General features: G+C 39.4%; 2 protein-coding genes across 3 annotated transcripts in view; one reads left to right on the top strand and one right to left on the bottom strand.

Annotated features, from left to right (window-relative positions):
• Positions 1 to 5,609, bottom strand: part of LOC109615759 (transmembrane 4 L6 family member 1) — a 67,798-nt gene extending 62,189 nt beyond the window's left edge. The window contains exon 1 of the transcript XR_004576069.1: positions 5,478 to 5,609. The gene's annotated coding sequence lies outside the window, so the exon portion shown is untranslated. The remainder of the gene's footprint in view (positions 1 to 5,477) is intronic.
• Positions 939 to 12,730, top strand: LOC105009742 (P2Y purinoceptor 14). Of its 2 annotated transcripts, XM_010869171.3 has the most exons (3): positions 939 to 1,064; positions 3,810 to 4,246; positions 10,713 to 12,730. In XM_010869171.3, the coding sequence occupies exons 2-3, from the start codon at positions 3,852 to 3,854 to the stop codon at positions 11,440 to 11,442; spliced, it is 1,125 nt and encodes a 374-aa protein (XP_010867473.1). In that variant the 5' UTR covers positions 939 to 1,064; positions 3,810 to 3,851; the 3' UTR covers positions 11,443 to 12,730. The 2 variants fall into 2 exon arrangements, with proteins under 2 accessions (XP_010867473.1, XP_034149790.1); XM_034293899.1 differs by lacking the exon at positions 939 to 1,064 and having other exon boundaries at positions 3,289 to 4,246.
• The last annotated feature ends 1,799 nt before the right edge of the window (positions 12,731 to 14,529 follow it).

Below are 14,529 nucleotides of genomic sequence, written 5' to 3'. Positions count from 1 at the left end.
AGTAAAACTATTTTCTAAAGCTGTGACCCCAAACAATGTAGTTGTAAAATTGTTGTTTAATGGGGTATTGCATGTTTCCCTTTAACGTTGTGAAGGGTCATGCTACACTGCTCCAGGATCCCAATTAGTTGAGGCTATAACCTTTAACTGCACACATGATACTACTCCTTAATCACCTTTCCTCTACTCTTCACCCGTTCTCGATAAGCTTCAGTTTACTCCCTAACTACCAGTTCATGTCTTGCATGGTGATACAATGGGGTCCTCTGTGTGTAATAAACAAGTCCTTTTTGTTATTGGTGTTGGAGGTCAGTCAACTAAATATGTTTCCTTAACTTCACCCTGCAGTTCAGTCATGCAAATTCTTCCCTTATTTTTACCCTGACTGTCTGATCAGTTATGTTTGGTTAATTTTCACCATAGTAACCTGGTAATATTTGGACATATTTGGTTTGCACTTTTTTTTTTACTGTATATTCTTTTGCCATTTTATGTTTTACAGTACAGAGAAGAGACAGGCTGAAATAGCTGTGGACCTGATACTTACTCATGCTGCCGTGCACAGGAAACTTTATATGTTAACTGTATTACATAACGTCCATTGATAGTTCAGGATTTTACTTTAGAATTACGTTATGATTGTAAAAATTAAGCACATGACTGCGGGAGACAAAATCTATTACAATTTGCACATAGGAATTAGTATATACAACTGACAATTTTCTTGGGCAATGTTTTGCTTTGACTAGAAAAGTCAGTTTCTGAGACCTGCTGGTGTAGTATTGTGTAATGACCTGTAGAGATTTGACTAGATCATTATTTCTTGACAAGTCTCAACACAATTTCATGCAATGTCCCAACCGCCATGTCCCTGTAACTCAGGTACACACATGACTCAAGTAATCTCTCTGTCTGTCTCACAAATATATATACACACACACACACGTTCATTACCGGCCGCACTTCCTCATACATATACAGTGAGGCTCTTCCTCACAAAGAAAGGAAGCTGTAAATAAACTCTTTCACCTAACCAAAGGTACAGCTTACACAGGAATAAAAGGGTAAGAGATTCACTCAAACATTTTTGTCAGTAAGTGAAATGCTTCTGTTTTTAAAGGTGATAGCTTAATATAGTTATGTGGATGGATGAAAGGCATAGCTATTTCCCTCTCTGTATATACACAGTATGCTGTTTTACAAAAAACATGGTATTACTACTTTCATTAATAACTAAACTACTTACATATTTTACCTAAATCGCAATTAAAGATTTGTCATTACCTTTCAAACAAATGTTTAAATGTAGTGTTGTTAAAACACTGAATACTGGCTTCAAGACGTTGGTCTTATTGTGTACATTGGGGGTGAAGGTAGATGTCGAAAACACTATGTGTTGCTTTTTTCCAATGAACTGCTTCTAGCCCATAGTAGTGATTATACACATTTCAATGAGTTAGCAGGTTTTCTCATCAAGACATACTTCAGTGGTGAGAGCATATATTGCCCTACTTTTATATACTGTGATACATCTACATTACCAAAACTACGGGCATTATTGCTTATGTACAGTGTATACACTACTGTTCAAAGGTCTGGAGTAGATTAGAATCTTTTTTATTTTTTTAAGAAAAGCACATTTTTGTTCTCTACTGGAGGCTTCATTAAATAGTACCAGAAAAACACCAGTTTCAACATCAACAGTGAAGAGGCGACTTCGGGATTAAGGCCTTCTAGGCAGAGTTCTTCCTCTGTCCAGTTTTCTTTTTGTTGGCCAATTTGAGATGCTGCTTTTTCTTTGCAACTCTGCTTAGAAGTCCAGCATCCCGGAGTCACCTCTTCACTGTTGACGTTAAGACTAGTGTTTTGCAGATGCTATTCAACTAACCTGGCAGTTGAGGAACTGTGAGGTGTCTGTTTCTTAAACTAGACACTAATGTATTTCTCTTCTTGCTCAGTTCTGCACCAGGGCTTCCCACTGCTCTTTCTGTTCTGGTTAGTGTCAGTTTGCGCTGTTCTGTGAAGTAGAACACATGGTTGTATGAAATCTTCAGTTTCTTGGCAATTTCTCACATGGAATAGCCTTCATTTCTTAAAACAAGAATAGACTGGTGAGTTTCAGAAGAAAGTTATTTGTTTCTGGCTATTTTGAGCCTTAAATAAAATTTCAAGTGAACCCCCAAACACTGATGATGAAGATACTGAACTAGTCTGAATGCCAGTTTTATTGCTTCTTTAATCAGCACAACAGTTTCGGGCAATGCAAACCTAATCGCAAAAGGGTTTTCTAATGGTCTTTTAAACACAACATGCCACTAGAAAACAAGAATGATGGTTGCTGATAACGGGTCTCTGTATGCCTATGTTGATATTCCATTGAAAATCTGCTGTTTCCAGCTGCAAAAGTTACTTAAAACATGAACATTGCCTACAATGTATTTCTGATCAATTAGATTTATTTTAATTGATATAAAATGTGCTTTTCTTTTGAAGACATTTCTAAGCCCAAAACTTTTGAACAGTAGTATATATATATACAGTATCTCACAAAAGTGACACCCCTAACAGTTTTGTAAATATTTGAGTATATATTTTCATGTGACAACACTGAAGAAATGACACTTTGCCACAATGTAAAGTAGTGAATGTACAGCTTGTATAACAGTGTACATTTGCTGTCCCCTCAAAATAACTCAACACACAGCCATTAATGTCTAAATGGCTGGCAACAAAAGTGAGTACACCCCTAAGTGAAAATGTCCAAATTGGGCCCAATTAGCCATTTTCCCTCATGTAACTCATTAGTGTTACAAGATCTCAGGTGTGAATAGGGAGCAGGTGTGTTAAATTTGGTGTTATCGCTCTCACACTCCCACATACTGGTCACTGGAAGTTCAACATGGCACCTCATGGCAAAGATCTCTATGTGGATCTGAAAAAAAGAATTGTTGCTCTATATAAAGATGGCCTAGGCAATAAAAGATTGCCAAGACTCTGAAACTGAGCTGGAACACGGTGGCCAAGACCATACAACGGTTTAAGGACAGGTTCCACTCAGAACAGCTCTCGCCATGGTCGACCAAAGAAGTTGAGTGCACATGCTCAGAGTCATATCCAGAGGTTGTCTTTGGGAAATAGACGTATGAGTGCACACACACACCTGTTTCACTTTTTGAATGGAATTACTGACATAAATAAACTTTTTGATGATATTCTAATTATATGACCAGCACATGTACTCAAATATTTACAAAAATGTGAGGGGTGTACTCACTTTTGTGATATACTGTATATATACACACACACACACACACACACCCTGTATACACTTTATAAACATTACATAGTGTATCTATGCAGTACCAGTCAAAAGTTTGGATAAACCTACTCATTCAATGGTGTTTCTTTATTGTTCTTATTTTCCACAATGTAGAATAATGGTGAAGACATTAAAACTATATATTAACACAAATGGAAGTCATCTAGTTACCAAAAGTGTTAAACAGATCAGCATATAGTTTTGATCCCTCACGCTCTTGGCATTCTTTCAATCAGCTTCATGAGGTAGAGTGTATATACAGTAGGGCCTACAGTATACACTTCTGGGAGTACGTGGACGTGTGTATTTGGATAGTGTCTGAGCAATCAACTCTTTAAGTTGTTAAACGTAAATCAAGCACAGTCCGTGTCCTACGATAAAAAAAAAAAAGCTTGGTGATTCAGATTAACATATTTCAAACAACTACAATGACTAGAGTGTGAATGGTTAACAAATCACTTCTGTTTACTGTGTCCACACCTGTATACAGACTGATAACCAGCCTACATACACAGTGACAGTACTCGGAGGCATGGACAGCAATTTCAACACATCTCAACCGACCATGAACAAAACTGTAGGGAACAGTTCCGATCTGTCCACTTGTCGATTGATGGAGGTCTCCGGACACCCGTTCTTTACTGTAACCTACTCCATGGTCTTCCTGGTTGGCCTGGTTCTCAACAGTTTCACGGTGCGTGTCTACTTCTGCAGAGCCAAACGTCCCCATTCTAGCGTGACAGTGTACCTGCAGAACCTGGCTGCGTCCGACTTCTTCCTCAGTCTCTGTCTGCCGCTTCGAATCGCTAACTACGCAAACCCCAACTCTACTCTTGTCCGCCACGTCTACTGCAATTTCGGAGCAACGGCCTTTTACCTCAACATGTACGCCAGTATTCTGTTCATGGATTACATCGCAGCCAACAGGTAAACTGAAATGTGTGTCTATGTCAGGCTGTTTGCGGCACATTTCGTTTTTCCTTAGGCCAAGTTTGCCTAATTTCACTAGCAAGCGTGAGAGACTTTCTCATCATTTAGTACAAAACATTTACTGTAGAGTTTTTAATATACGCTTAACTCCAAAATAATTTGAACAATAACACATTTACAGGTTATGTTTTTTAGGTCCTGTATTCCAGTACCCTGGAGCAGAGCCGTTGAAAAAGAGAGTTGCGACACACTATGATCTCGCCGCCATGCAGTCACGTGTTTTATGTAGCTCTCAATAGTTCCAAACAGCTGCGCTGTCAACCAGTTTGAATGAGTTTAAGCGGGACAGACAGCAGCAGCAATATTTGCAGCAATTCTAGGTAAATATTGACGCATAATGTACATTGATTATTATGTTTACGCCAACATTAAATGCATACAATTTACTTTTTTTTTGTGGGGGGGGGGGGGAGTGACGGAAACAGCATTAATACGTTTTTGTGTTTAATTTTGGAGGGAAATGGACTCCCATAACGTAGAATACATTTACAGCAACGACTGTATTTGCAGCAATGTTCGGTAAATATTAACTTCATGAAATGAAACCGGAGATATAATTACTGAGTGAATTAACTATGTTCCAAAATACGACCCATAACTGTTAATGGGATTGATTTCAGTATGGCCAATGTACCCATTCATCCTTCCTTAATCATAGACTAAACCATGTATCAGAAAACACACACACAAAAAATTATAATAATACATCCATACGATATGATGTACACATTGTACAGACTAGTATAGGCCTACTCTTAAGTATCAATATGTACACAACTAACCCTAACCCATAATATATATATATATATATATATATATATATATATATATATATATATATATATATATATATATATATATATATATGTATATGTATATGTATGTATACACACACGCACACACACATATACATTTACATACATAAAGTCCAGAGCACCTGCTGTCATTTTCCTGCATATCCAGGTCTCTTGGCCTATTTTCTATGTCGGAGGTACATCTTTTTGCCCCAAATCATCAATGACAGCCACTTCTGACCAGACAATTAATCTATTATCTTCCAATAAACATTAACTAAAACTGGCTACATAAAACAAAACTACTGACTATATTCATGAGAGGTCGGAAAATGTGTTTAATAGTCAAAATTACAATAATTTAATCAACTTACCAGCTAGCATACTTCCGAAGCTCCTAATATTAATGGTCTTCAGTGCTGGAACCATAGACTTCATATATAAAGGCTAGATACCTTGTCCGCGCTAAAGGCTAATGGAGGTCGACGTCCGCACATGGCGGCCATCTTGCCACAGGCCGCTCGCTCACTTGTAACATTGTGTTTTATGGTGCATGTACTTTTAAATAACCATAACTTGCAAATTTTTCTACCGATTTTCAAACGGTTTGGTTTGTTATAAACGTCAGAGATAAAGTTATGACACTGCAGACATATGAACCATTAAAACCATGGACTTCCATATGAAAATATCCTTGAACAGAACCAGATAGGTGTAATGAATATACAAACAAGGTATGTATGTTAAATCAATAAATAGGCTACAGAATGGCAACAAAACATATACACTTTTGTACTATTATAATAAAATTACTATTATAAAATAATTTTAATTACTACATGTTTTTTCTTTATGCCAGATAACAAGCATCTCTGAACTGACCACATTTCAGCCCTAGGTCACTTGATATGACTTTAGAAACAACTGAGCCCTAACACCAGGTCTTGTGAAGCTGTGTGCAAAAGCAGATCAATATAGAATGAAATTGAGTACTTTAGACCATTATTTGCCAAGGTATGGTCATGCGTATTGTAAAATGCCCTATGGGAACTCCCCATAGGACTTTGTCAGACAAAATGCTGACAATAAAATGCTTACTGTGGGGCAACCTCTTCGTGTAGAAGCATAATGAAATCAAATCAAATGAAAGGTAACACTGATGTTACTTGTAGACTATTTGGATTGTATGTCAGGGGTACTGGAATCACCAGACCTCCATTGTTTTTTAAATTCAGCATGTGGTAGCTCTGGTCCTTGATGGCAGATGCAGCATGTCACCAGGCTTGCACGGCAGACATCACACGACAGCTTCTTCAGAGCCTGTTGCACAACAAATCCTGAAATTTTAGTTAGTAATATCATAACTGATAACAATAATCATTAATAAGCATGGGGAAATTAAGGGAACACTTCCCTTTTTGGACAATCATGAGATTGTTTTTCCCCAGATTGTGACTATTGGCACTTTTGGTTATAGGGAAAATCGACTTTCAGTTAGCCTTCACCTGAAATGTACATGAGAGCGTTGTCCACAAGACCATCGAAGTGGACGGGAAGGTAGCTGTGATCATGTACTAGGGCAGGAATGTCAGCAAACGGGGATGGAAGATCTTCTCCTCCTGCTGCAGAGGACACATCTACAGCTGACAGGCTTGTAGAGGTGTCAATGACAGCTGGTAGGGACTCTGTGTCATCCTGTGCCGTCACATTGCCTCTGCATAGTTTAACAACCCCACACTGGGCCATCAGCTTTACATCCTAAAGATGTACTTGAACTGGCTGGCATTAGGGTTGTTATTCGTTTAAGATAAAAAAAAAAGATATAAAAGAATTGTACACAGATATTCAATACATGCTTTAAAATGTTTTATGCTTAAAACATTTTTACAAAAAAAGACTAATTAGAACTAGCCACCCCTGAATGATCTTTCCACATAATATAGGTTGAATGACATTATCATACAATTCAGACTGTATCAGTGATGATAAGTTCTGCAAACAAATAGACAAACACAGGCATTTTTCTAAATACTCAAAATGGTTTGCTACACTTCCAGGTATTGTGTATGTCTTAGGGTTAGGGTGTATGTCTGCAGAAAACACATGTTACCAAAAGTCAAAAAACATATGGACCGACAAACTGAAAACAATACAAGTCACTTAGTGTTGCGGCTGGTAAATATAAATTATGAACCCTACCAGATACTCTGATGGAGTTGAAGAGAAGCTCCAAGTGGTCCTGGCTGAACCTGTAGGTCAGGACATATTGCTGTCCTTCAAGCAACAAAGGAACCAACCGGATTGACAAGCATGTGCAACTTTGCTGGTTAGCAGCTAAACTGTAACGTTAGTTGCCATAGGTCTCACTCAAAGCTTATTGTTATTAGCCAGCAAATAACTACAACCACATCCACAAATATTGTAATTTAGACAAAAGATTAGTTGTCATAAAATCGTTATTGGTCTCAGTAAAACCTCTATAATCGAACAGCTCGTTTGTGATAACTGCCTTGATAACTTGCGCAAGTAGCCGTGATCCAACTATGCTGCATGATTTAGACGTTTTTAGAATAGAAAAGCTGCAATTTCAACATTTTCAAGCATTCTGAATTATAGCCACGTTAATAACGTTTGTAAGAAACCAAACTGTTTGTAAATCCGTCAAGGTTTCAGCGAGATAAGAGTATTTTTGTTAGTGCTGATCACTCACCTTATATTAGGTACCACAGAGCCCGACAGGAAGCCTGCCTGTGATAAGATGGCCACCGGTGATGCCGGAAGTGAGTGCACCATGAGACGTCTAGCCTTTAAATAGGATGTCTATGGCTGGAACTATCAGTGTTTGGAACTATTGGCTGCTCCACAACACGTGTTACTTCCGCATTCCAAAGTTCCTATGGCGGTCTATGGGAGTGTCGCAACTCTCTTTTTCAACGGCTCTGCCCTGGAGTAGACAGGATTAGATGACGTTGCAGTCAAAGTGCACACTGTCAGCTTTAATTTGAGGGTATTTCCATCCATGTTGGTTGAATCATTTAGATATTATAGAACGTTTTGTAATAGTTCCACATATTAGGGTGATAAACATAATTGGACAGGTTAACCTTTATGTACAATAAATGTTTATTACTTGATATCGTATCCTTTTGCATGCAATTATTGCCTGACATCCATGATCCCTAGATATCAGCAGACACTGTGTATCTCCCCTAGGGATGCTCTGCCAGGCTTCAATTGCAGCGATCATAAGTTCTGGACGTTTTTATGCCTTTTTGAAATTTTTGTCATTTTATCACTTTTAGGAATTGAGGTATGATCAACTTAATTCAGATTAGTTAATTAACTGATTATTAAGATTCATCTGTCTCATGTTGACAAGCTTGACTTGCACTGACATTTATTTGGTCCTCATGTTGTTTAATACCAGCAACAGATTCCTGCAGTAGACATTAACAGCTCCCTTTTGTTTTCACTAACACTGAAAACACACCTGTCTACAGTTCTATGAAACAGCTGCAAAGCCAATTGTCTTTTTGTCTTCTTCTTCAAAACGCTTTTGAAATGACATGACTACTGTTTTGTGTCAGAATTAAGCCACAATGGTCAGACTCCTTGTGAAATATGTATGTTAACAAACTCTGTAGCGAGTTAGGTAACCCTGATCATCAATCTCCTTTGCTTGTGCAATTGCACGTAAATGTACACTCAAATGTGTTTATGTGAAATGTAAATAAAGGGTGTAATGCAGAGGACCAGCCTACTCTAAGGTTAAAATGCAGCCACAGTCTATCATCATGGGGAAGATCAGAGAACACAGAAATCAACTGAGACAAAAGCTTGTTGACATTCATAAGTTAGACAAAAAATATGTTAAAAAAATTGCTTCACACCTAAGAATACCTATGTCCACTATTAGGATAACTATTACATTTAAATTACTCTAGCTTTGATTGACATGCCTGGAAGAGGACCCAACTTATTTTAGAGATAAAGAATGTTCTTGAGATGATCTACCAGGTAAAGAATTTGTTACATGTCACAGTTGGAGTACTGAAGGAGTTAGTTGAATGTTGGAGTCACCAAGTCTGCAAACAAGCTATTTAAATGTCTTGGTAGGAAACATTTTCATAAACACATACACTGATGAGCGCAAACATTATGACCACCTGCCTAATATGCTGTTGGTCCTCTGCATGCCCACATAACAGCACCAACACGCCAAGGCATGGACAAGTCCCCTGAAGGTGTCCTGTGGTATCTGGGAGCAAGACGTGAATTGGACTTGTTGTTCCACAATCAGATTAAGATCTGGGGAATTTGAAGGTCACCTTGAACTCTTCATCATGTTCCTCAAACCATTCCTGAACAATGTGTGCAGTGTGGCAGGACGCATTATCCTGCTGAAAGGGGCCACTGACTGGGAATAATGTTGCCATGAAGCAGTGTAACTGGTCTGCAACGATGTTTAGGTAGGTGGCACGTGTCAAATTGACATCCACATGAATGCCTAGACCCAAGGTTTCCCAGCAGAACATTGCCCAGAGCTTCACATTCCCGCCACTGACTTGTCATCTTCCCACTGTGCATGCTGGTGCCATCACTTCCCAAGGTAATCTGCACACACGTACGTGGCTGTCCATGTGATGTATAAAAAAATGTGACCAGACAGCATAGCCTTCGTCACCCCCCGCATCGGTGAGCCTTGGGCGTGCAACCTTCTGTCACCGGTTTGTGGTTTTTCCCTCCCTTGGACAAAACCTTTCTGTCCCTTGGTATTCACGACTGTTGACCGGGTGCACCCAACGAGTCTTGTCGTTTCAAAAATGCTCTGACCCAGTCATCTGGCCATAACAATTTGGCCCTTGTCAAAGTTGCTCATGTCTTTACTCCTACCCATTTCTCCTGCAACACATTGACTTACCATCTACCCAGACCTTAACATGTGCCCTTGTTAGGAGATAATCAACGTTATTCACTTCGCCTGTGAGTATGTGTTGCTTTCTTCATAATGTTGTCGCTCATCAGTGTATAACTATAGCACCCGGTTCAGAAGTTCCACTGATGTTTTGCAAACTCCAGGTGGCTCATTTATCAAGCATAAATTATGTCTAGAAAATGTGTGAGATTTATCAATATGAATATTTGCTTAAATGTCTATCCAAAACCTCACTGGAACCTGGCACAGTGCCAAGTGGTGGAGTAAAGGATCTGCTTCAAAAACGTGGATTAGTTGATGCAGAAAATATATTTTAAAATGTTTGGATTTCATTGTTTTTACATTACACCTTTCATGTAACTTTCTTAACAGGTGACAATGTTTCATGTGGTATTATTGAATAATCATAATATAGTAAGAAAATGGAAAATATAATGGAAACCTAATTCTCTGATGCAACATATGCAGAAATAAGCATATGCTGACAGATGGGACCTATTTGTATAAAGCAGTGTAGATATCGTTTTGTTGTTTAATTTATTTTCAACATATGTTAGAAAGGCTAAATAAGATTTTAACTGCCACCCCCCTTCCAGATACCATTCAGGTTGGTAAGACTCAGTGAAATGTCTAATGCCTATTACCCCTGCTAAGCCATTCCTATTGCTTACAGGTACCTGAAGATAGTCCGTCCTCTGGAGACACACGCCCTGCAAAGAGTGAGGGCCGCCCGCTACATCTCCATGGCAACCTGGGCCACTCTCTTCACCGTCTCATCAATATACCTGATTATTTCCCTCAACACCACTTGGGGAACCAAACCCAACTCTGAAGCCATGGGGTGTGATGCCTTTCACACCAGCAACCTCCGACTGCTCTACAAGATCGTCCACAGTTTTTCGGCCGCCATCTTTTTCTTCGTTCTGGTTTCCCTCCTCTTACTCTACTGCAGCACTGTCCGCAAGCTGCGGGGGGCACAGAAACGGCAGATCTCCTGTGGAACCAGCAAAATGCTCAGCCGCTCCAAGAGAAACATGCTTGTCCTGGTGGCTGTGTTCTGCGTGTGCTTCGTACCATACCACCTGGTGCGCCTGCCCTACGCCTATCTCCGGTCCCACCTACACAATTGTGCCTTGCAGCAGGCCTTCTACTACCTTAAGGAGTTGACCGTGCTGCTGTCCGTCCTCAATGCTTGCCTGGACCCGCTCATCTACTTCATCTTCTGTAAGGCCTTTAGATCTCAGCTGGGCTTGAAGAGGGGTCTAAGTGTGACGACAACACATGCCGTCAGTACAACTCCGCGTCTGGAAGGTAGGAGAATCAACCTGAGGAAAACCATTACCCTGCCAGGCACCCCAACAAGGACTTCATTTAATATGTTGAGACGGGCAACCATCACGTAGGACGCAATGCACCGCCCTTCAGAATCTGTAGAAAACGGCTATTGTAAAGGAACTACTGCATGTAAATATAATGCACTGTAAAATACAGATCCAAAATGTTAGGCCCAGATGAACTAGAGTACCAACAGACTTAAGCCAAATAGATATGATCCTTTTTTAATATAGGGGCTTGGACACAAATAGACTTCAGAACAATCAGATGTTAACCTAAATGGATCAGAGGACAACTTATTTCAGTTACAAAAGAAAAACATGTTTTATCAGCCATATTCATCTTTTGGTTAAGAAATAGGTATTTGGACCAATAGGTATTTGCTCCTTGTTAGCTTAAAATAAATATGCTATTCAGAGCAATGGTCAGGTTTATTAGCTGTAGTTACATAGACCCAAATGACAATCAAACAGTACCCAACTCATAAGTGAGGGACAGGTTTAAATTTCAGACCTGAAGCAGGATCTTGGCTGTATTGAGTCCATGTTATTTTACTGAAGTATTTGCTCCTCTTAAATAATATCTGTCCCTGTTAAAGAATCAATCCAGGCATTTTAATTTATCTAAACAACTAGTTTAGAACATTCTCTGAAAGTATTATGACATTTTGACACATGGTTTCTTTCAATAGTGTTTATCAATAAGTTATTTAAAATTACAATATATTACTGAAGCCAGAATTTGTTTCCAGGAAACTAATTTCAAGTAATTCCCAGCTGAGGATGTCAATACCATCCAAGGATAACATTTTCTATAATGACAAATGTTTAATTTACAGTTGACTCCTGCCCATTTAAAATACTGAAAATACATTAATAAAACATAAGGACATCAGGTGCATTTCTAACCAATGGAAAGCATATAAAATTCATTTGAATGGACACCCAAACAGTGCTCTGATATTTCTCAAATGCTGAAGTCTCACAAAAGAAATTACCTTGATTTTGAATTTAAATGAAATTCTAAATGAAACCACAGTTAGTTCCCTTGTCATGATGTTTTGTTCGCTACTTGTTATAACTGCTAACCTGTTTGCAAATAATCTGAAAGTTTACTAATGTTTTAGTTGGTCTTATAACTTTTTTATATTGAAATGGGTATTTTATATTGACACTTTAAAGACACGCCATGGAGATTCTCAAACTCCACCAGCATTAACAGTATGCCTTCTCAGTTTTGATATCTGTTTATCATGATTTATCATGCCTTATGACAGACAATTTGTGTTGTATATTTATATATCTACTACCGTTCAAAGGCTGAGGGTCACTTAGAAATGGCCTTGTTTTCGAAAGACAGCACATTTTCTGTTTGTTAATATAACATCAAATTGATCAGAAATATAGGATTGACATTCTTAATGTTGTAAATTACTATTGTAGCTGGAAACAACAATTTTTTTATGGAATATCTACATAGGTATACAGAGGCCCAGCAACCACCAGTCCTGTGTTCCAATGGCATGTTGTGTTTACTAATCCAAGACTATGGTTTTCATTAGAAAACTGAGAACTGTTGTGCTGATTAAAAAAGCAATAACACTGGCCTTCTTTAAACTAGTTCAATATCTGGTTCAAATTGTCCAGAAAAATGTACCTTCTTCTGAAAATCATAAGTCTATTTTTGTTCTGAGTAATGAAGGCTATTCCATATGAGAAATTGTCAGAAAGAGTTGGAGGCCCTGGTGTACAACTGAGCAAGAGGATAGATACAGTATCTCACAAAAGTGAGTACACCCCTCACATTTTTGTAAATATTTGAGTATATCTTTTCATGTGACAACACTTAAGAAATGACACTTTGCTACAATGTAAAGTAGTGAGTGTACAGCTTGTATAACAGTGTACATTTGCTGTCCCCTCAAAATAACTCAACACACAGCCATTAATGTCTAAACCGCTGGCAACATAAGTGAGTATACCCCTAAGTGAAAATGTCCAAATTGGGCGCAATTAGCCATTTTCCCTCATGTAACTTATTAGTGTTACAAGATCTCAGGTGTGAATGGGGAGCAGGTGTGTTAAATTTGGTGTCATCGCTCTCACACTCCCTCATACTGGTCACTGGAAGTTCAACATGGCACCTCATGGCAAAGAACTCTCTGTGGATCTGAAAAAAAGAATTGTTGCTCTATATAAAGATGGCCTAGTCTATAAGAAGATTGCCAAGACCCTGAAACTGAGCTGCAGCACGGTGGCCAAGACCAAACAGCGGTTTAACAGGACAGGTTCCACTCAGAACAGGCCTCGCCATGGTCGACCAAAGAAGTTGAGTGCACATGCTCAGAGTCATATCCAGAGGTTGTCTTGAGTGCTGACGTATGAGTGCTGCCAGCATTGCTGCAGAGGTTGAAGTGGTGGGGGGGTCAGCCTGTCAACCGCACCATAAGCCGCACACTGCATCAAATTGGTTGGCATGGCTGTCGTCCCAGAAGGAAGCCTCTTCTAAAGACAATGCACAAGAAAGCCCGCAAACAGTTCGCTGAAGACAAGAAGACTAAGGACATGGATTACTGGAACCATGTCCTGTGGTCTGATGAGACCAAGATAAACTTATTTAGTTCAGATGGTGTCAAGCGTGTGTGGGGGCAACCATGTGAGGAGTAAAAGGAGTGTGTCTTGCCTACAGTCAAGCAAGGTGGTGGGAGTGTCATGGTCTGGGTCTGCATGAGTGCTGCCGGCACTGGGGAGCTACAGTTCATTGAGGTAACCATGAATGCCAACATGTACTGTGACATACTAAAGCAGAGCATGATCCCCTCCCTTCGGACACTAGGCCGCAGGGCAGTATTCCAACATGATAACGACCCCAAACACACCTCCAAGACCACCACTGCCTTGCTAAAGAAGCTGAGGGTAAAGGTGATGGACTGGCTAAGCATGTCTCCAGATCTAAACCCTATTGAGCATCTGTGGGGCATCCTCAAATGGAAGGTGGAGGAGCGCAAGGTCTCTAACATCCACCAGCTCCGTGATGTCATCATGTGGCAACCTGTGAAGCTCTGGTGAACTCCATGCCCAAGAGGGTTAAGCAGTGATGGAAAATGATGTTGGCCACACAAAATATTGACACTCTGGGCCCAATTTGGACATTTT

The sequence above is a fragment of the Esox lucius genome, chromosome 1 (genome assembly GCF_011004845.1).
Source record: "Esox lucius isolate fEsoLuc1 chromosome 1, fEsoLuc1.pri, whole genome shotgun sequence".
Classification (NCBI taxonomy): Eukaryota; Metazoa; Chordata; class Actinopteri; order Esociformes; family Esocidae; genus Esox; species Esox lucius.
This window is presented reverse-complemented; position numbering and strand designations above follow the sequence as displayed.

Coding starts and splice junctions, on each gene's coding strand:
- LOC105009742 (XM_010869171.3), top strand. CDS start 3,852: ATGGACAGCAATTTCAACACATCTCAACCGACCATGAACAAAACTGTA. Junction 4,247..10,712: donor GATTACATCGCAGCCAACAG/GTAAACTGAAAT, acceptor TATTGCTTACAG/GTACCTGAAGATAGTCCGTC.